The 22,070-nt window shown below is 35.9% G+C and overlaps 1 protein-coding gene across 1 annotated transcript in view; it reads left to right on the plus strand.

Moving 5' to 3' along the window:
* Ptprz1 (protein tyrosine phosphatase receptor type Z1) overlaps positions 1–22,070 on the plus strand; it is a 154,599-nt gene that overhangs the window by 67,276 nt on the left and 65,253 nt on the right. The window contains exons 3-8 of the mRNA XM_090333216.1: positions 8,360–8,539; positions 9,569–9,720; positions 14,618–14,713; positions 15,130–15,196; positions 19,505–19,662; positions 19,807–19,957. Of these exons, the coding sequence (XP_090189342.1) occupies positions 8,360–8,539; positions 9,569–9,720; positions 14,618–14,713; positions 15,130–15,196; positions 19,505–19,662; positions 19,807–19,957 (804 nt within the window). The remainder of the gene's footprint in view (positions 1–8,359; positions 8,540–9,568; positions 9,721–14,617; positions 14,714–15,129; positions 15,197–19,504; positions 19,663–19,806; positions 19,958–22,070) is intronic.

Genomic DNA, 22,070 nt, shown 5'->3' on the forward strand with positions numbered 1-22,070 from the left:
AGAAAAAAGTGCAAAGGATACTGTGTTCATGTTTATGATATATATATATATATGAGTCTCTTACCATAAAGTTTTTAATTTTTTTAACCATCCCTGATTCTTGAACTCAGGGCCTGGGCACTGTACTTGGACTTTCTCAAGGCCAGTGCTCTATCAGTTGAGCTACAACACCACTTCTGGCTTTTTCTGTGTATGTGGTACCAAGGAATTGAACCCAGGGCTTCATACATGCTAGGCAAGCACTCTACCATTAGGCCATGCTCCCAACCCAACCATAAACTATTTTAAAAATAGATGAGGAATCAGGAAACAGAAAGGCTACAGATAGCAGGGGACATACTGTTTAAGAATCGCATTTAATGGGGCCGGGAATTTGACCTAGTGGTAGAGTACTTGCCTAGCATGCACGAATACCCGGGTTCGATTCCTCAGTACCACATACATAGAAAAAAAGCCAGAAGTGGTGCTGAAGCTCAAGTGGTAGAGCTTTAGCCTTGAGAAAGTCCAAGGACATTTCTCAGACCCTGAGCCCAATCCCAAGACTGGCAAAAAAAAAAAGAATCACATTTAAAAACCTATCTTTCTAGATTCAAGTCATGTGTCATTGGCATATCCTTAGTTTAGTATAGATTTCTGTTTTCTTATTTCTATAAAACATACAATCTATTTGTTACATTGTGAGTGATACTTTGATTGCTTCATAGAAATGATAGCTGTGTCCTGAATTCCTTCAAGATGATTTCACTTTTGTTTTAATTTTTAATTAATAATTTAACATTATTGTTTTTGCCAGTCCTGGGGCTTGAACTTAGTGCCTGAGCACTGTCCTTGGGCTTTCTCAAGGCTAGTGCTCTATCACTTGAGCCTCAGCACCAGTTCTGGGTTTTTCTATGTATGTGGTAGTGAAGAATCAAACTTTGTGAATGCTAGGCAAGCACTCTACCACTTGGCCAAACTTCAGGCCCCTCATTTTACACTATTAATACCTTATTCTCATCATCAATGTTTGCTTTATTCACTTTCTTATTTGTACAATAGATTATACTATATTTTGAGGCTAAATATAGAAAGTAAGAGTAATCAGTTTTTCAAAATGTCTGCTTCTTATTTGATATATTTATTTTGATAATTAATATAATATGATTTATTTGGTATAGTTTTTTATACAGTACTTGATTTAATAATAAATAGCTTGATTTGTGTATGTTTGTGTGTGTGTGAGTTGTAGGACTTGAATTCTGGCCTGTGCGCTGTCCCTGACTCTTCAGCTCAAGGCTAGCACTTTACCACTTTGAGCCACAGTGCCACTTCCTAACTTTATTTTTTAAAGTAAAATGAATAAAAATCTGTCTCTCTTAAAGTCACCTCTATGATTTAAAAATCCAAGTTATAAATTTACTATCTTTAGGTAGAAGTTCAGTTTAATTATCATTTAACCATGCTTAATTTTCATATTTCAGGTCTTTAATTGAGTATTTTATATTGTATATTTCTTTTTTATTTCATGGATTATTTTAGCTTTTAGTAAGCTTGTTATATACATTTGTTATGAAGAAATAAACTTTAAATGTCATAATTTCCAATGATATCCATGTAAGTGTTTGTTTAGAACTTTCACTTAGTATAGAAAAACCACTATATGATGGGAAGTGTAGAGAGGGTAGATTTATTAATGAAGCAGGGGTATCTTCCTTAAGGAAATTTCCTCTTCCCCCAATTCTAGCTTTTACAATAATCTATATGAACCCTAGAGTTGCATGATGTTTATTTTTATTCATCATTACACATATTTAAAGGTATTCCAATTGACATATAAAATTGTATATCCTTATTGAACACTCTGCGATGTCTCATGCATGTATTCATTGAGTAATACTCAAATCATGTAAATATACCTTGTTTACATGCATTTAGAGTTGGAAATAGTATATTTTCATTATCTATAGTCACCCTACAATGTAATAACATACAAGAACTTATTCCTCTTACTCAGTGAAATCTTGACAGCGTGGAGGGACAGAGAAGAAGTTGAGGGGGGGAAAAAAAAGCATCCAGAAAGACAAAATACAATCTGATCGCACAGATCTGTGGCATCTACAAAAGTTAAACCCTTCTAAATTGACAGCTCATCTTACAACTTGAGAATAAAAATAATAGTGATCAGAATCTGAGACTAGGCAAAGAGAGAGATGGAGAGTTTGGTCAATGGTTCATTTAAGTCAAATTTAGGTCTGTCTTATTATTATCTTGCAAATTTTTTTTAAAAAAAGAACATATGAGGACTGAGTGTCCTCATGTACACAATACAGAATCACCAGGCTAAAGTGTTATACCTCTGTAGTCTCTGGACACCAGCCAGCTTGATCTGGCAGGGGGCTTCCAGTCCAGCCATACTGACAATTTGGAAATTACTCAACAAAAAGCTCAGCTCATCTTAGTTTTTGCAGTTACAATCCAATCTTTTGCAAAGATCTTGTTTTGGATCCAAGAAAGTTTGGAGTCAAGTCTTCTCCCTTTCCCACCTGATGCACACACAGTACAGCAAGAGATTTAGGCTGACTTGAAGCCAAGTCTCCAGAGGAGTACTTTGTTCCTTGAATACTCAGGACTGTCATCCTCACTCACCTGGAAGTAGAGCCATTGAAGTGGTTTCTCATTTCTCAAACAGAAAGTAATTTCCTGACTTGATTGTACTATTGGATTAGCCAGATTGAAGTAGCAAAGAAAAAGAAATCCTTTTGTATCTCTCATCATCCACATATAGTTCACTTGCTTTTCTTTGAGGGCAGTGAATTAACCACCATTGCTTTTAGTCTAAATCCTGAAAAATGAATCACAGTGACTCATTTATGCATAGCCAGATATATATCAGGTATATTACATTAATCACAAAGTCATCTAATCTCTGAGCTTTCTCCTCTACTTAGAATTGGTATATCTTGTTGGCAGGGGATTAGAGAAAAAGAACTTTCTATGTTTTCAAGGACTTGTTAAGTTTCATCTGTGTTTTTTTTCCAATTTTGACAACATTCTAGAACAACAGAAATGCTACAGTCCCAGACTTTACTACTCTCTTAAATTTTAAATGAAAGATGACAAAGGAAGGAAATTTATAAACTATTTCTAGTCTGTCTCAGTGTGTATTCCTGTGTGCTCAATTCATCAGATAGATAGATAGATAGATAGATAGATAGATAGATAGATAGATAGATAGATAGACAGACAGATAGATAGATAGACAGATAGATATACTCAAATTCAGTTAATAATATATTAAATATTATAATATTATAGAAACATTCATGCAAAAATTTCTTAACACGGATGTACCTTCTCTATGGATAAACCTTCTCTTATCATCAGTTTGAAGTTTTAGCTAGGCTTGCAAAGGCTTTCTGCTATACAATGAGGAAGTATCCTCATTAGGCATGATGACAGAAGCCAATGCACTCTTGCTATTAAGCTCTCTTCCTGACATCCTTTCCAGCTTCTTTCAGAGAAGAATTAACAGCAGACATTACCAACATTTGCCAATCATTCTAGCTTCAGAAGTATCTCTGGTTGAAACTAGAAATAAGCATACTAATTCACTACAGTGTCATTTACTACTGTGACATTTAATCACTAAATAATTGTTAGTTCCTGCAGTTTGTAGCTTCAAGAAATTGTGCATGCGTGTGTGTGTATGTGTGTGTGTGCGCACGCGCGTGTGTGTTATAGTTATTTTAAAGATGATATACAAAGAGGTTACAGTTAGTTGAGTCAGGTAATGAGTACCTTGCTTTTAGAACAGTGTCACCTCTTCCCTTGTTTTCTCCCAGATTTTCCCTGCCCCAACAAGTCATATAGTTCATAATGTCTAGTGAGTATTACTGCTGCATTTGTTAACCTTTTGTCCCACCATTTGCAACGATCTGTTATCCCCCCCAAAAAAATCTTCTTAAATAAATCACCTTCCTGTCTTTCTGAAGTTTTGAATTCTATGCTACAAATCCAGTGTAAAATATTAGGTATTATTTTATCTGTGATTTATTTACAGCCATGTCAATTTTCTTCGTATTTGAATGAGCTAAAATTTGAGTCCAAGTCATTCCTGCTAACAGTTCTTTATGTTTTGTGATACATGGATCTGAACTCAAGTCCTCAGTACTTCTGTGCTTACTCATCTTGTGAAACTGGCACTCTATCACTTAGCCACACCTCTAACTCTATGTTTTGCTGGTTATTTTGTTTCATGCGGACTTTTCTGCATGGACTGGTTTCAAGTCACAGAGTTCTTGTCCTAGGCTTAGATTACAGGCATGAGCCACTGGCACCTCAGGTCTTCTGCCACTGTGTGTTTGTGCTAGCTTAGTACTCATGCAGACATGCTCTGCATCCATCCTCTCTCTGTGAAAACCCTATCTGTTCTTTAAGGCCTGCATTCATGAGCTTTGCTATGCCTGTTTAATTTCTCCATATTTACTCTTTCAGGCATTTACATATTTATTTAATACAACTCATCTTTCTGGGATGTAATAAGCAAGCCAACAAACAATTTTGAACTCCTGTATGTCTCCTAGAGTGTAGTATGCAAATATTGAATACATTCATTCGGTGCACCAAAGTTATTACTCAAGCATTTCATTTATTTCTGCTACATGTAAGACTTTGAGTTTGGCAAGGGCAGATAGAGGAAATAAACAAGTTGATGGACCTCTTGAATGCTCCAGTAGAAGTAGGTACAGGAAATGTATAGGAGCAGCACTCACAATGATTTAATGAATGGAAGAAAGAATGATGGACATTTATGTAAATGAGTAATTTACCTGAACTTTTCATTGAATTCTTGGCAGTTCTGTCTCAGTAAATCACTCTGATAATCATTTGCTGCACCTATTCAATCAGTGTCCTAATTTTTTCCCTCTGAAGCATTCAGTGTAATGCTAATGAATTCTTTACACCTGCAGGCTCAGTTGCACAGTCCTAGATTTTTAACTACTGCAGGGACTGAGCTCTCTAATTTATCCAAGAAAAAAATGGAGAAGTCATATTAGAATGTTTAAGCATGAGGTTCATCTAATGTTTTGTTATTAACTGTAACAGAAGGCTTAATATAACTGCTGTAACTGTTGTCATATTGCTTTTTATTCTTTTTTATTGTATTTTATTGGTGGGGTAATGTATAGAGGGGTTGCAGTTACATTCATCAGTAGTGGGTACATTAGTTGTTGAACATCAATAAGCCTTCCCACTTTCTTGTTGTCTCATTTCTGTGAACAATTTTGACATTTTATTAGTTTACTCTACTTGGTTTTCTATACCTGATGACAAGAACCTTGGGATCTTATTCTTTCTGCCCTTTGTCTATTTATTGGCCTTTCCTACTGAGGAATCATGATGGGTAAATGCACTTAGTCTTCCTTGATGTTAATTTTCAAAAGGCTTTGGGCCTAAACTTCCCAAAGAATATAATTCTGCTTGTTCATGATATTCATGTAATCTTGAGTTATATACACATCTTAGGTAATCTGTAGGCCATATTTGGTCAAATGCAGTTTTGTCTCATGGCAATATAAACAGGGACTCTTGTGGACAGGTGGAGAGGCTGAGGTTGTAGGTTGCTCTGCTTTGTGCTGTCACTGTGACTGCTGAGGCTGTATACAGGAAAGCCTATGAATAAAGGGTAAACACTATTTTTAGCTTACTGGTACATACGTAAGCCACTGCTTCTTGAAATTTATGTATGTGAATCTCCTGGAATTTGTGTTCACTGGAGATTCTGATTCCATGATTTATATTTGATCTGACTTTTCTGACAGTCTCTTAGACGATTTTGTTCAAGAAGTGTCAATGTATTGGCAAATGATGTGGCTTATGCTACAGTGGTGCAGGTAGAGATGATAAGCAATCCAACTGAATATATATTTCGAGGGGAAACTCAACATGACTTGCTGAAAAAGAGAAATGGAAGCCTCTGAATAAGTCTAAATTTGAAAGATGGTAAAGGAGCTTTCTTCAGAGCATTTTGAATATGCTAAGTATGAGCCACCATTTAGAATCTACCTATGTGGGTCTATTTAAGAAGATCATAGAACGTGACAGAAAAGAAGTGGCTCGTACAACACATTTGGTGTTGCTTAAACCTTCATGTTTCTGTACATTGAAACTGCCTGACTTTTCCTAAGTATGCTTGGGATATATTTCATGGTGTTTAAAATGTAAGCAATGAAAAGGATTTTTATTGATTCTTGCTGCACTTCCTTTCTGCTTTTCTCGCACTGATACTACTAAAATAAGTAGTGGATGTTGTATTCATGCCAAAGTTCCTCACAAGGGAAGAACCAACATATCATCGATATATTGATTAAAAACTATTCCTGGGAGCCAAAACATTCATCACTATGCATATTCAAAGCATAGTCAAAGTGTTTGACTAACACTCTCCAGGAAACAACAGATTTCAAAATATGTTTTCAGTACCTAGTGGTATCTGCTTGATACTTCACTTACTGTGAGATGTATTAACTAACTTTTGTCTGATCAGATCCACAGTTTTATGGTATGACTAATCACTTGTTTCTTTCTGGGGATAAATTTTGCAAATTAGCTTTGTCATATTATAAAAGGTAGTTTGCATTATGAGACTGAGCTTCCATTGAGTTAGTCCTCATGGCCTCTCTTTTCACGGAAGCAACATCTCTGAGAGCTGTCCCGCAGATGCATTTACTGATAAATTCCTTAACTCTATCTGTAAAGTCTTGTGCTTACTCATACTCATTTTCTGAAAGAAACACATTTAAAACTGCAGAAACTGAAAATTATGCTGTATTTTGTTCTTATGATGACTGTAAAAAATGCTAGCATCTCAAATATTTGAAGTGAATTTTATTTATCTATTTGATTTGTATTATTATTTTAAATGAGTTTTATTGATATTGTAAAGGTACAGAGGGGTTGTAGTTACATAAGTTAGGTAAAAAGTTCATTTATTTTTATTATTATTAATTTGCTTTATTGTTTTATAGAGGTAATATACAGAGTGATTACTGTTGTGTGAGTCAGGTAATGAGTATATTTTATTTTGTACAGTGTCTTCTGTTCCCTTACTCTTGTGTAGCTCACTTTCATCAGTGTCCACTGTTGTACTTTTTCACCCTTTTTCCCTGGAGGTGTGTACCCTTAACTAAAGATATAATTACTAAACTAGAAAGACAACCAACAGATTGTACAAGACCTTTACCAGCAATATACCAGACAAAAGCCTAATATCCAATATATACAAGGAGCTCAAGAAACAAACCCCTCCCAAACCTATTAAACCCATCACTAAATTGACAAGGGAACTAAGGAGAGACTTCTCAGAAGAAGATGTAAGAATGGCAAACAAACACATGAGGAAATGCTCATCGTCCCTGGTCATAAAGCAAATGCAAATCAAAATAACTCTGGCATTCCATCTCACCAAAATTAGATTAGCCAACATCGTGAATTCGAACAATAAAAGTTGGCAGGGGTGTGGAGGGAAAAGAAACCCTACTGCACTGTCCTGTGGGAATTGAAACTTAGTACAGCCACTCTGGACAGCAGTCCGAATGTACCTCAAAACATTGAACATAAACCTTCCCCATATGACCCAGCCATGCCACTTCTGGGTATCTACCCTGAACAACATGAGCCAGAATGTGACAGACACCTGTACATTCATGTTCATTGCTGCACTATTCACATAAGTCATGCTGTGGAAACAGTTCAGAGGCCCTACAATACATGAGCAGATCCAAAAGAAGTGGTACCTATATATATGGAATTTTACACAGCCATTAGAAAGAATAAAATAATGTCATTTGTAAGGAAATGGATAGAACTAGAAAGAAATCATGTTAAGTGAGGTAATCCAAGCTCAGAGAGACAAACGATACATGTTAATTGAATCTTAAGTAGAACATACTTGTTCATGACTTCGATTAGGATGAAATTAAGGCCATAATAATATTTGGGGTACAAATGGAAATTCACGTCTCTCTTAATACAATTCTGTGTAGAAGTTTGATTTGGTTTGCATTCAGTCGCGTGGGTAATATTAGGACTAGAGTGGTTATACAATTTAGATTACTACTGAGGTAGCTCCACAATGTAGAACCCTAGGCTAAGACTCATGCCTCTTGGCTTCCTACTGGTATAGAGAAAAGTGATGGCTGAACCAAGATATTGTTGACCTAAACTCAGCATGATTGCTCTATTTACAGTATTTCATATCTTACTGTTTTCCAAAACATTTTATCTAGTTTATATCATGTATTAAGCACTTTATAACATGAAAGTCCACTTTTGCATAGTAATTTAAGAGACAGACATTCTTGATCTTTCTTTTCCCTAGGAGCACTTAATCAGAGAAACTGGGGAAAGAAATATCCAACCTGTAATAGCCCAAAACAATCACCTATCAACATTGATGAAGATCTTACACAAGTAAATGTGAACCTTAAGAAGCTTAAATTTCAGAACTGGGATAAAAGCTCTTTGGAGAATACGTTCATTCACAACAATGGGAAAACAGGTAAAATGGTCGCATTCTATTTCAGATCAAGTATATGTTTAGTAAAGTTCACTTTAATTATCTTTGACTCATGTTCTAAGGACTGAATAGAAGCAAATAGTAGAAGATGCCACATAGGACAGAGTACATTAGAAATTGGACATCTTAAAAATGCTTTGTATAAAATATAAAATGATCAATATATTCAGGTCATATTTTAGTAATATCATAAATCACCTTGTCACTTGAAGATGTTGTAAAAAATAATGTAATTATAGATAATATATTTTATTCTCTCCATCATTGGTCAGTCACTTATTAAGATTTGCATTGTAGTTTGGGCTTTGTAAATCAGCCACAAGCTATTTCAATAGGCAGATATGGAAAAAATTAATCTTTTGGAATTCAAGAAATCTAGCAGCTCTTCCATCGAAAGCTTAAAATTTTAAATAATTCCTGGAAAGCCTTTTAAAGTGCTTTCTGTTGAAGCTTTCCTAAACAAACATCCTGTAAAATGTAATACCTTAAAATTGAAAATACTGAGTAAACTAAGATGCAGATTCTGTAGCCCCTTGATGTCTGCAATGATGCCAGAAGAGATAAGGAGATGAGATAAAAGAATTAGCTGAGAAATGGTTTATGGAAGAAAGCAACTGGGAGAAAATAGAATGCCAAAGAGAGGATTTCTTTCATTCCTCTGTCCCTTCTCTCCTTATCTTGTCTTGAATTACCAACAAATAACCTTGAGAAGCAGAATTTTGGAGGCAGGGCAATCTCAGACACCAAACAGTCCAGGTGGATAGACTGTCCTCCGCTCTAAGAGTCATATGGTAGTCATGGTCTTCAACTTTTTTAACTTTGGGGCAATAAAGTATCAGAAGTATATTGTTCAGAATTCAGATTCCAAAACACATCTTTTTAAAAAAAATAATTTGTCAAATAAGTGAGTTTCTGGATATTGTTGAAATAGAGGGAGATTTTGTTCAAAGTTTCAATAATTTTGTTATTCAGAAACTGAGGTACAGTTTTACTGGTTTTGTTTCATTTTAGTGGAAATTAACCTTACTAATGACTACCGTCTCAGTGGAGGATTTTCAGAAGTACTGTTCAAAGCAAGCAAAATAACGTTTCACTGGGGAAAATGCAATGTGTCTTCTGATGGATCTGAACATAGTTTAGAAGGGCAAAAATTTCCATTGGAGGTAAGTCAATAGATCCATTGATAATAATTTTGTTTCCTAAGTCACTGACATTTGATTAATTTTTAAATTCAAGCTTATATTGTTATATTTATAGCTTATACAGTCATACTTTGGTTACTTGATTAATACTTGCTGGCTTCCTCCCTAAATTGAGTTCAATGAATCATCTTTAATTTTCCATACATGAAAATCTAGACCACCACTAATTAATTGAGCAACAAGTTTTGCTGTGTATGGGAATGAATAATGGAGTAAAGAGGAAGTTCTATAAACACACTGAAGAATATTTTGACTTAAATTCGTTTAGTAAAGTGAGAAGAATCTTGAGCTTTAAGATTAAAAAAGTAAATATAATGTTTTGTGTGTGCATTTTCATGCACACATACATGTCTGAATAGAGACTAAACAGCTTGGGAAGTATTTCATTTTTATTAATAATTTTATGCTGTGCATTGGTGGCTCATGTTTGTAATCCTAGCTACTCAAGAGAAAGATCTAAGGATCACAATTCAACAGCCCAGCGCAGGAAAGTCAATGAGACTCTTATTCCTACTTAACAACCAAAAACCTAGAAGTAAGGGTGTGACTCAAGGGGTAGAGCTCTACCTTTGAGCAAAAAAAAGCTCAGAGAAGACAGCCAGTACTAGTACACACACACACACACACACACACACACACACACACACACACACCACGCACACCACGCACATGAGTGCACACATGCACACACAGAATTTTTATGCTTTATGTACTATTTCCATTGATTTGTAATGGCTATGGTTTATAACTATGTTAAAATCATGTATAAAGATTTCTTTACAGTAATGTAAATGGAAACAAATATACTAGATGGAATATTATAAATCTGGTATATTTACAAAAAAGGTTAGCTTTATTGATGCTTTTATAATAAAGAATATAAAATAACAAGTATTTCTTTTCTGATAAAGTAAGTCATGAAGGGTAATGAATACAGAGTTAAAGCTATGTCTAAGTCAAAGTTTCTGGACTAAGTATCTACACTAAATTTAAACAGTGGCTCCTCAATTGCTCATCCGGCATTATAGGAAGCTTGTCTGACCTTCTATTATTCTTCTAGGAAATTGATGTGGCAGCAGTAGAACTAGTCTTCTAACAATACTGTGAAAATCGAATGAGGGAATAAATTTATCAATTTTTTGAAAATATTAAAATAGAGAAAATGTTAGCATTTAGGAAATTAAATATTAAATGTAATTTTTGGAGTGATGGTATTATAGATGCCATTTTAATTTTCTCCTCTTAAATTCCTTTTTCCTAAATAACTTCAAACAAAATAGTTTTACTTTCATAATTCAAAATATTACTAATAAAAATAAGATATGTTGGGCTGTAGCTTTCACTAGCAAATATCTATTGAACAGAGAAAGGTATTTTATTGGGACATTTCCATGTGTGTTCTAGTGTAATTGGATCCTATTCTCCCCCCCGCCATTTTCCTGTCTCATCTCTTATCTCCTTTTCCTCTCCTATGTCTTTGTCTTTTTATTTTTTAATTTTGGATTATCTCCTTAAAAAGTCTCTTTAAACCATAAATAAGATCACTAAACCCTTATGGATTACAATTAGGGGAATGTGTATGGAATAGCCTAATATAAAAATATTTTGAATTTGGTTTGTCAAAAATATAAAAATCAATGCCTAGGGCTAGGAGTGGTAAAGTGCATAGTGGTAAAGTGGTAAAGTGGTTGCCTAGCATGCATGAAGACCTGGGTTTGATCCTCAGTACCACATACACAGAAAAGACCAGCTGTCGTGCTGTGGCTCAGGTAGTAGAGTCTAGCCTTCAGAAAGCCCAAGCACAGTGCCCAGGCCCTGAGTTCAAGCCCCAGGACTAGCAAAAAAAAAAGAGTCAGAAATCAACTCCTAAAACCATGGTATCTCACTCCTAAGAGTTTAGTTTTTCACAAAACTACCTACTTGGGCAAACATGATTTTTTTTTTTTCAGATCTCAACAACCAAAGCTCTGAGCAATCAAAACAAACACTATGTAGAATTTTCATACTAAACCTCAGTTTTGTTTCTGTTTATTCTTGTTTCTCTTTTTTCATATATTTTTATTGTAATTAATAGAAGGGTTACATGATATTTGCCAGATAGAAGGTACATTAATTCACATACATTGATACCTTTTCTCATGTCTTGGTCCCCATTTCCCTCCCCCTCATCTCCACCCCTTATCTTGCTCCCCCCCTGCCCTATCCAATTTCAAATAACCAAATACAAATATATCTAATATATCAGATAACAGAGTAAGATACTGTAACAATATGAGATAATCAAGGGATAGCAAAAGAGATGAGAGATAACATAGTGCGTTAAGGACAACGATCACTCATTATATGGCTTTTGTTCCTATATCCTAGAGGTCCTTTCATTTAGCATCATACTATATGGCCTTATGTATCTAGGTTTTGCTCTATTGCAAATCTCTGCTAGGAGAGCCCAAAGTTTCTACTGATTATGACAAATGAGGGAAACCATTGAGCTATGTTCCTTTGAGTCTGGCTTACTTCACTTAATATGATTTTTTTCTAAGTCTTTCCATTTCCTAACAAATGGGAGATGTCATTCTGACAGCAGCATAGAATTCCACTGTGTACAAATACCACATCTTGTTGATCCACTCATCAACTGAGGGATATCTGGGTTGGTTCCATATCTTTGCTATGGTAAATAGTGCTTCAATGAACATCATTGTGCTAGTGGATTTAGTCTGACCTTGTTTCTGGAGAATTGGGTAAATGCCTAGTAGTGGAATTGCTGGGTTATAGGCGAGCTCTATGTTTAGTCTTTTGAGGAACTGCCATACTGCTTTCCATAGTGGTTGAACGAGTTTGCACTCCCACCAACAGTGTAGTAGTGATCCCTCCTGGCCACATCCCCTCCAGCATCTGTTGTTATTAGTTTTCTTCATCCTGGCCATTCTAACTGGAGTGAGGTAGAATCTTAGAGTTGTTTTGATTTGCATTTCTTTTATGACCAGAGATGTTGAGCATTTCTTCATGTGTCTATAAGCCATTTTTGTTTCTTCTTCAGAGAAGACTCTCTTTACGTCTTTGGCTCATCTTTTAATGGGATGGTTGTTTCTTTGGAGATTAGTTTTGGGGTGATTCAATTTTTTGAGCTGTTGATATATTTTAGATATGAGGCCTTTGTCCGTTGTTTGGTTGGTGAAGATCTTCTCCCACTCTGTAGGCTTCCTATTTAATTTACTAGCTATGTCCTTTGCCATACGAAAGTTCTGCAGTTTAATGCAGTCCCATTTATCCAGCCTTTCTCTGATTTGTTTTTATCCTTTGTACTTTATCTCTTAGAAGCTTTCTTTGCTGTTTGCTTGTTAAAAATACTTTCCACGTGATCATTCAAGCAATGACCCCAGGAACGTCCTTGAAAGGTTTGTTTCATTAGGTCTCGTACATCTCCCAATCAAGTCTTCCCACAAATGATGTGAGAGGTCAATAAACAGTTTAAACCACCATTATTCCTTTTGTACAGTGACATAATGTCACTGTAGCTGGCATCTGTCTCTCTTCAATTTGAATCTCTTTCCCCACCCTTACTTTCCCTAACCCTGTTGACTGAAATGCATGAATGATTTTCCTTTGCTCTCAACACAGAACTGCTGAACAATGTCACAGTCCTACCCAGTATGCACTCTGCCTTCCTCCCTAGCTCTTTCCTCCACTCTCCCTCAGGGGCCACTGAAGTCACAAAAGAGGATTTTCAGTTCCCTGCACTTTCCATTTCCTGTTTTAAGCCTTCTCCAAGCTGCTCACTCTTCAGAGATCAACTTAGAAATCTTCTCAGAAGAGATGTGGTAACCACTCCACACTTTTTATTCCATTGTTGACCAGTCATTCCTTAATTTTCTTAGAAGCTATTGACTTTCCATTCTTTTTTGTGAATTACACATGTATCAAGTCTAAGTGACCTGATTCCAAGCCCATGAGCTGGGGAATACAATCAATTAGACTAGTATGTGAACTGCAATAAAAATACAGAATAGCTGCATAAGAAAGAAGAGTTCCAGTAGGATGCTTGCCTGGTATGAGGCAGGAAGATGCTTAAGTGTGAGGCCAATCTGGACCACATAATGAGATCCTGTCTCAATAAAGATGCTTAAGCTCTTTGGGACTTTTTTTCCCAGTCTTTGAGCTTGAACTCTGAACCTGGACTCTGTCCCTGAGCTCATTTTGGTAAAGGCTAATGAACTACCACGTGAGTCACAGCTCTATATTTAGACTTTTTCTCTGATTAGTGTTAAGAGTCTTGTGGACTTTCCTTCCCTGGGCTGGTATCGAACCGTGATCTTCAGATCTCAGACTCCTGAGTAGCTAGGACCACAAGCATGAGCCACCGGCATCCAGCCCTCTCTGAGTCCCATTTTACATTGAAGCAGAGAGTCTGTGAGGAGCAGTAGAACAGTGAGCACCTTGAGATACTATTTAACAAGGAGAACTGTGGACCACGAAGAAAGCCACATGCAGTCAAGAAAGAAGACACCCCATATTTGAAAGAATTCCAACAAAACAATTAAAATAACCCTTAAGAACATCCATATGACACATTCTGTGGTGAATCATTTCTATAATATGTACTGGAAATCTCAAAATGGTTACTGATGTCCTAAAAATGGCTAACTGTATTTCCTTCTGCACTGATGGGTGATGATAGCAAATGAAGTAGTGGATCCTTCTAATTGCCAAAATATTTTGAAAATATGTAAAATATTATTATGCAGTATGTAGATTGTTTCTAATGTATTTTATTGGCTTGTTGGATGGTTTTATTAAGTTTCTTTGCTGACTTTGTGAAACATTTTTTATGTAAAAACTATCCCTGTTACCTTTATAGATGCAAATCTACTGCTTTGATGTGGACCGATTTTCAAGTTTTGAGGAAGCAGTTAAAGGAAAAGGGAGGTTAAGAGCTTTATCCATTTTATTTGAGGTAATTATACATTTATAACTCATACATTTCAATATCATGAAATATTGATGTTAAGTATCAAAGCATACTTTGCTACAAACAGAAAAGCTGACAGCCACAATGAAAACTGTTGATCAGTTTCCTAAAGGAGTACTCCTTGGCTATTCATAAATAGTGTGGATTTTTTTCAGCTGCAGCAAACTGTGAGTGCACAAGTCTGTTGCTTTTCCATACAAAGGATCATATTTGTATAGCAGTAGGTGTAAATCATCTCATACCTGGTGGAAAATGAAAAGTACTTGGTTTAATGGAAAATGCAAGTGCTTAGAACATGTTATTCTTCATACTTAAAATGAATTAATTAATCTTTACACTTTTACTGAACAGACTATCACTTTGTTTGGTCTTGTTTTTAGAATGCCATTCTTGTTTAACAGGTTGGAATGGAAGAGAACTTGGACTACAAGGCCATTATTGATGGGGTTGAGAATGTTAGTCGTTTTGGTAAGCTACTTAAATATTATTCTTTGAGATTTGAAAATATATAAATGCTTACAGTGGCAATAAAAATTGCTTGTTCCAAAAGGTTAAAAAAAACTACACTTTGGAAGAGGAACAGTCTTTCATTTCTCATCTTGGATAATCTACATTTCTCTCTAAATAATAGTCAGTTTAGCAGGAATTTTTATGATCTTTAAAAACAGGAATATAGCAGACAAGTATGTGAGCTGAAGTAGAAACTAACAAGAAATAATGTCACAACAAAGAGAAGAGTTAAAGTGTTAAAGTAGGAGGCTTGCTGGACATAACAGTATATGACTGTCCCAGGCAGAATCAGGAGGCCAGTAACTGTGAGACCAGGCTGGGCCCTATGCAATATTAATGTAAGTAAGAGGTTAATATTTTCTTAACTTGTTCTTGCAAATAGTCTTACTACATTATTTATTTAAACATATTCCTTATGCCACTGCTTTGTACATCCCTTCAAGATTTTAACATCAAATATGAATACAATGCTTATTTTAAAGTGAAAAAGGAATAGCTACTCCAGGTGAAATTTAATCTCTAGTGCTTTTCTTTCACTGCATTGGGACTTGAACTCAGCATTGTAAGGCAGAGCCTTATGCTTTTCATTCTCTTTCTTGCTCATGGCTGGTGCTCTACCACTTGCCTTATGGCTCCAGTCCAGCCCTTTTTCATGGTTAATTGAGAATGGATTATCAAGGCTGGTTTTGAATCCTCTGGGTTTTAGATTCCTGAATAGATTCTATTGCAGGCAAGACCCATTTTTTTCATGAATCCTTTCTCTCATCAGTAGGAGGAGAAAGGATTTTTGAAAGAATGGTCTGTGCTTGCATAGAACAAGACATAACATGCTTTCCGTTATTCTTCCTACTAGCATGTGAATATTGTAATTTGTCACAGCCAATACTTTTGACAACATTGGCAACAGAAGGCAAGCCATTATTATTGTTATTTTTATTAAGTGCTACACAGATGGTATTAATGCTGTCCTGAGTTATCAATAAATGATGATCATTCCTTTCTAGGAATATGTAAAATTGGAAATGAGAAACAAAACTCACAACAGATCATTTTCTCAAAAGCAAAATCCTGGCCTAGGATTGATTTATCTTTGTCAATTACATGTGAGGAAGTGAATTGACAGAACTTTTCAGAAGTCATAAATACATGAATTCCTGCAGGGCATCTTTTTTTTTAATGCTATCAAATCAAGATGGGGGTGCCATCTCTTTCCATTCTCTAGACAACAATTTGTACATTGAATACCAAAAGCCACAATCACTTCCCTCCCTCTCATTGAGTCAGAAAGTGGATTCTATTCAGACTCAAATAAAGGAAACTAGCTTGAATTCCAACACTTGAGAAGTCTGATGTTTGAATTCTGAATGTCCCCATGCTTTGGGATTAGTTTACAGGGCCAGTGGTAATGTTAAAACATGGGATTGTTGCTAATGCTGACATGTGGCTACCGGAATTTCCTTACTAGGGGCTTCCGGGAGTCTACTCCTAAGAACAAACTTGTCCATGCTCTCTGACTATGGTTTTGCTTTAATAATTTAGCAGCATTTTTTAAGCTATCGAGGGGCCTTTCATCAAAGCCACTGATTCTTGATTCCCTTGCTGAGATGGATTCCCTGATAGCATTTTTCTGCCTGTACCCTGGATCTGAATTCACAAATGAAACTATTAGTCTCTTCAACTGTCTGGGGCACACACTGGTCCACTGTTTAACTCTCTTATTTTTCTGTCCAGCTACCTGTGCACCAACTTCTCCACCCTTTCTTTCCCTTTTAAGCTAGATTCTAAAATCTTCCAGATCAGCTTTGTCTGTCACATACTGAATCTATACTGAGGCTAGACTGCAGTTGGCAGAAGTCATACCAGAGTTTAGATTCTAGCCTGTTCACATCATTTGTTCTATTCTGTGTTCTATTAGTTATGTGTTCTAGAACATGGAAGAGATACTTGTTGATTTGATTTGATTGCTTGTTAGATGCTACCTGTCCCCATTAAATAAGTGAAATCTTTCCAAAGTTACATGTTTATATTTTGATAACTTTAGAATTAAACTAAGCCCTATTTTAAAAATCTATAAATCCCCACGTGTCTAGTAAACTGAAGGTTTCCTCATACTGACTACAAGCTACAGAAGGAGGGACATTTGAGGATGAAAGACAGTTCTTGGTTTAGACATACTATGGAACTGTACTCATCTAGATTTCCAAATCTTGATCTTAAGCTTTACATATTATGAGTTCTAAAAATATCAGCCCTTTGAAGCCTTGGTTGAGGATATAAAATCTACTTACTTTACAGACATGGACGGGATGTTCTTCTGCTCCATTTTCTCTACAAAAAAATCCTTTTTATCTTCCATTACCTCTCCCCATCTTTCTTTTCTCTCCTTTCATCATATCCATTGCATGTTTAGGCACTGTTCTCTCCATGAAATGGAGAGAGGGAACAATGGCAGTTTTCACTGATAAAATATTTAATATGAATATAATATAATAATGTACATTATGTAATATGACAAATAATATCATAATACTGTATTCCTCACACATGAAATCTTTCTGGTTGCAAAGCAGATATACACTCAAGTAACATCACCAGTGTATCTCAAATCAGAGTTCTCTGTCAGAATGACTTATGGCACTTTTTTTCATCACAAATGCAACTCAGGGATCTGTCGATTGAAAAATCCTCACAGGCAGTTTTCATGTGTCCCCCATAAATATGATTGTGCTAAGTAGCAGGAGTTGGTTTCAACTGTACTTTGCTACTGCTTCAATATTTCTTCATGTTTGGCTTTAAAATATATAATCTGTTTAAGACTGGATAATATTAAAAGATGAACTAGGAGTCAGAATTCACTTTTCACTGAACAATGGTCAATTGACATAGAACTGTTGATTGGAAATCCCATCCATTTGGCACTTCTTAATGGTTTTTTCTATCATAAATCAATGAATCCATTGATAATTGATAAATGAGTAGCATTTTCTACTATCCTCTAGTATTCTCTTTGCCTATCTTTGCACAAATACCTCACTAGACTGATTTCCACAGCTCTATATAGTAGGGCTTTCTATCTGATAATACAGCTTCTCTAGATTTTTTTTATTCAAGCTTTTCTTTATGCTCCTTTGTATTTCTGTGTAAATTTTTTCAAGTCCTAGGGCTTGAACGCAGGTCCTGAGCACTGGGCTTTCTCAAGAGTAGCACTCTACTACTTAAGCCACAATACCACTTCTAGCTTTTTCTATGTATGTGGTACCAAGGAATCAAACCCAGAGCTTCTTGCATGCCAGGCAAGCACTCTACCACTAGGCCATGCTCCTGGTCCTGTATTTCCATGTAAATTTTTAAAAATCAATATATTAGTTAGGTCAACATTCTCATATTCATACACTCACCCTTCCGGGATTTTTTATTACAATTTTTGAACCTACAAGTCCTTTGGGACTTGCTAATTTTCATTAACTCCTATGATACTCAATCTTTCAACTTATAATGTGATTTTTCCTAAATATAAAACACTTTACATGTCATTTATCTGTTGTTAGTTATTTGTGAGTATTTGATATTTTTCGGTATTTAATGGCAGGTATTGAAAGTTTGTTTCTATTTTATGTTATATCAAATATTTTTATTGTTTGATACTGCTATTTAAAAATATACCTGCTATTGTGCATTGGTTTTATATCCAGTAAGTCTACTAAATTCCCTTATTCATTTGGAGTGTCAGTTCTTCTCAATGATTTACTTGCACAATCATGTTATTACCTGCATTTTCTATAATCCTCCATTGTTCTCTTTTTCCTCTGTTTTCTACCTTTGTTATGTACCACGCCTCACCATGTTGACTTTCACCTAATATTTTACATGCACAAATAATTTTACATGTTATTTGCAAATGGTCCAGGTATTGTTTAGTCCTATGAAACGAGTTTTGTGTGTTTTGCCTACATCAGTGCTCCAGTCCTCCCGTTCAGGCTCAAATATCTTGTCTCATTATTGATTTCAACTAGTTATTCTTAAATAGATATTATTATACATATTTGAAGATAATCACATAAAAATGGGTTTTAGTTTTGTCATGAGCTCCAGCTGAATTTCATTAAAATAATATAACTACGTCAACTGAGATACTATAACATCTGAATGTCATCTAACCCTATGCTGTGATATATTTCAGCCAATTGGAGGTGTGCCAGATTTGCTGATATTTTGATATGCCCATAGAATATTCCTAAAACTTCATTTCTGATTATTGCTCCTCAGGAAAGCAGGCTGCCTTAGATCCGTTCACTTTGCTGGACCTTTTGCCGAACTCTACTGACAAATACTACATTTACAATGGCTCCTTGACCTCCCCGCCCTGCACAGACACAGTGGAGTGGGTTGTTTTCAAGGATACTGTGAGCATCTCCGAAAGCCAGGTAATCTCAGAAGTTCATGTAAACGAAGCCATCCGAAGCAATGTGAAATGAGTTGTGTTCTAGCTCTGCTAGAAGAGATGTGCCTGAAAGTGTTTATGGGTGCTGCTGAGGCAGAGGTCTTGAACCATCTCATCTTCCTTTCAGTTGGCTGTGTTTTGTGAAGTTCTTACAATGCAGCAGTCGGGGTATGTCATGCTGATGGACTACTTACAAAACAATTTTCGAGAACAACAGTACAAGTTCTCTAGGCAGGTGTTTTCCTCCTACACTGGAAAGGAAGAGATTCACGAAGCAGGTATGTCCTGAAATGGAATTTTTCTTTTCTTTACTCTTCACAGAGTCAAGGTAGATGATGACTTTGGAATCATGGGAAATAGCCAGAGCTGTAGAGGTTTTGAAATACTTTGATTACTTTTTCTGCTTTAGGCTAGCTAATTCCCTGCATCTCAGTCACTATGTTTAAATAAAATGACAGATGTAAAAGAAATCCATATTCTCTCACAGGAATAACTTCATGTATTTATAGATTTATTTTTAATTATTTGGAAATAGTAATAATATGTTCAGTTATACAAGGCTATTTCCAATCAGCATGTCAATTCCTGAGTACAATGTATATTGATTACTGTCACCCCTTTTGTCTTTTTCCATTTGCTGAAATTATAATAGAAAGTAGGCCACTTGTTTTTTATTTGGGAGAGTTGCGAATCTGTCTAAAATATTTGAGTTTTTATTAACCAGAAAAATTCTTGCTTCTTTGAATCAAAAGGCATTAGAAAAAATCATATTAAGTGAAGTAAGCCAGACTCAAAGGAACTTAGGCTCAATGGTTTCCCTCATTCGTCATAATCAGTAGAAACCTTGGGCTCTACTAGCAGAGATTTGCAATAGAGCAAAATCTTGATACATAAGGCCATATAGTATGAAGCTAATTGAAAGGACCTCCAGGATAGTGAAACAAAAGCCATATAATGAATGATTGTTGTCCTTAATGTACTATGTTGTCTCTCATCTCCTTTGCTGTCCCTTGGTTATCTCATATTGGTATAGTATCTCACTTTGTCATCTGATATATTGAATTTATTTGTATTTGGATATTTGAAATTTGATAGGGAAGGGGGGAAAACCAAGACTGGTGGGGGGTGTGGGGGGGGAGGGAAACGGGTACCAAGACATGTGAAAGGGTATCAATGTATGTGAATTAATGCACCTTCTATCTGGCAAATATCATGTAACCCTTTTACTAATTACAATAAAAAAACCACCCTAAAAAAAGGCATTTACTATCTTTTATCTTATGCATGATCCTGTGATGGTTATCATGAGATACATATTTTCCCTTCTGTTCTTGCAACTAAATTTGACAATAAGTGAGGTTAGTTTTTGTATAGTATTTGGTTTTTATTATGCTTATTAGGATAAGTTATTTATTACCTGTGTGCTCTCTTTAAATGTCTTTACTCAAGGCTGGCTCTCTACCTCTTGATCCCCACTTCCATTGGGGTGTGTGTGGGGGGGGTGTGTTTAATTAAAGATAAGATTATCGTAGAGTTTCCTGCTTGGTGGTTGCTTGGAACTGTGATTCTCAGATCTTAGCCTCCTGAGTACCTAGGATTATAGGCCTGAGCCACCAGTGCTCAGCTCCAGAACATGAGTTTTAAGGTAAAATTTAGAGGTATTTGTACAAGAAGAAATTAAAAATCTCTTCAATGTCACTCCTCACATTTAACCACTATGCAGATTTCACTGACTATCATTTCAGATATTTCTCTTAAAGACATCACTATTTTATATAAAATCAAGACCATGCTACATGCATCTGTAGAAGCACAGCTATATGCAGAGCTCTTCCAGTTTTCCATGTTTAAGGCATTAAAAATAACTTGTTGAGCCAGGTGCTGGTGGTTCATGCCTGTAACCCTATCTACTCAGCAGGCTGATATCTGAGGATCGGATCACAGGTCAAAGCCAGCCCAGGCACGAAAGTCCATGAGACTCTTATTTCCAATTAACATTAGAAAAAGAGAAGTGGTGCTGTGGCACTAACATTGAGCCGAAGAGCTCAGGGGCAGTGCCCACGCCCAGATTGCTTCTTGCTTGCTTGCTTGCTTTCTTGCTTTCTTTTTGCCAGTCCTGGTCCTTGATCAAAGGGCCTGAGTATTGTCCTTGGGCTTTCTCAAGGCTAGAGCTCTACTACTTGAGCCACAGCACCACTTCTGGCATTTTTCTATGTGTATGGTACCAAGGACTTGAGCCCACCAGGCCTAGATTTCAAGCCCCACAATCACCCCCAACAACAAAAACAAAACAAATCTTGTCAAATAGAATTATGTATGAACTTTCAATCTCCTTTGCCAGACTGTTAATAATTTTAAAGTAAGCATTTCTTAAAACTGCAAGAAAATAAG

Source organism: Megascapheus bottae, chromosome 5 (genome assembly GCF_031878675.1).
Source record: "Megascapheus bottae isolate mThoBot1 chromosome 5, mThoBot2.hap1, whole genome shotgun sequence".
Taxonomy (NCBI): domain Eukaryota; kingdom Metazoa; phylum Chordata; class Mammalia; order Rodentia; family Geomyidae; genus Megascapheus; species Megascapheus bottae.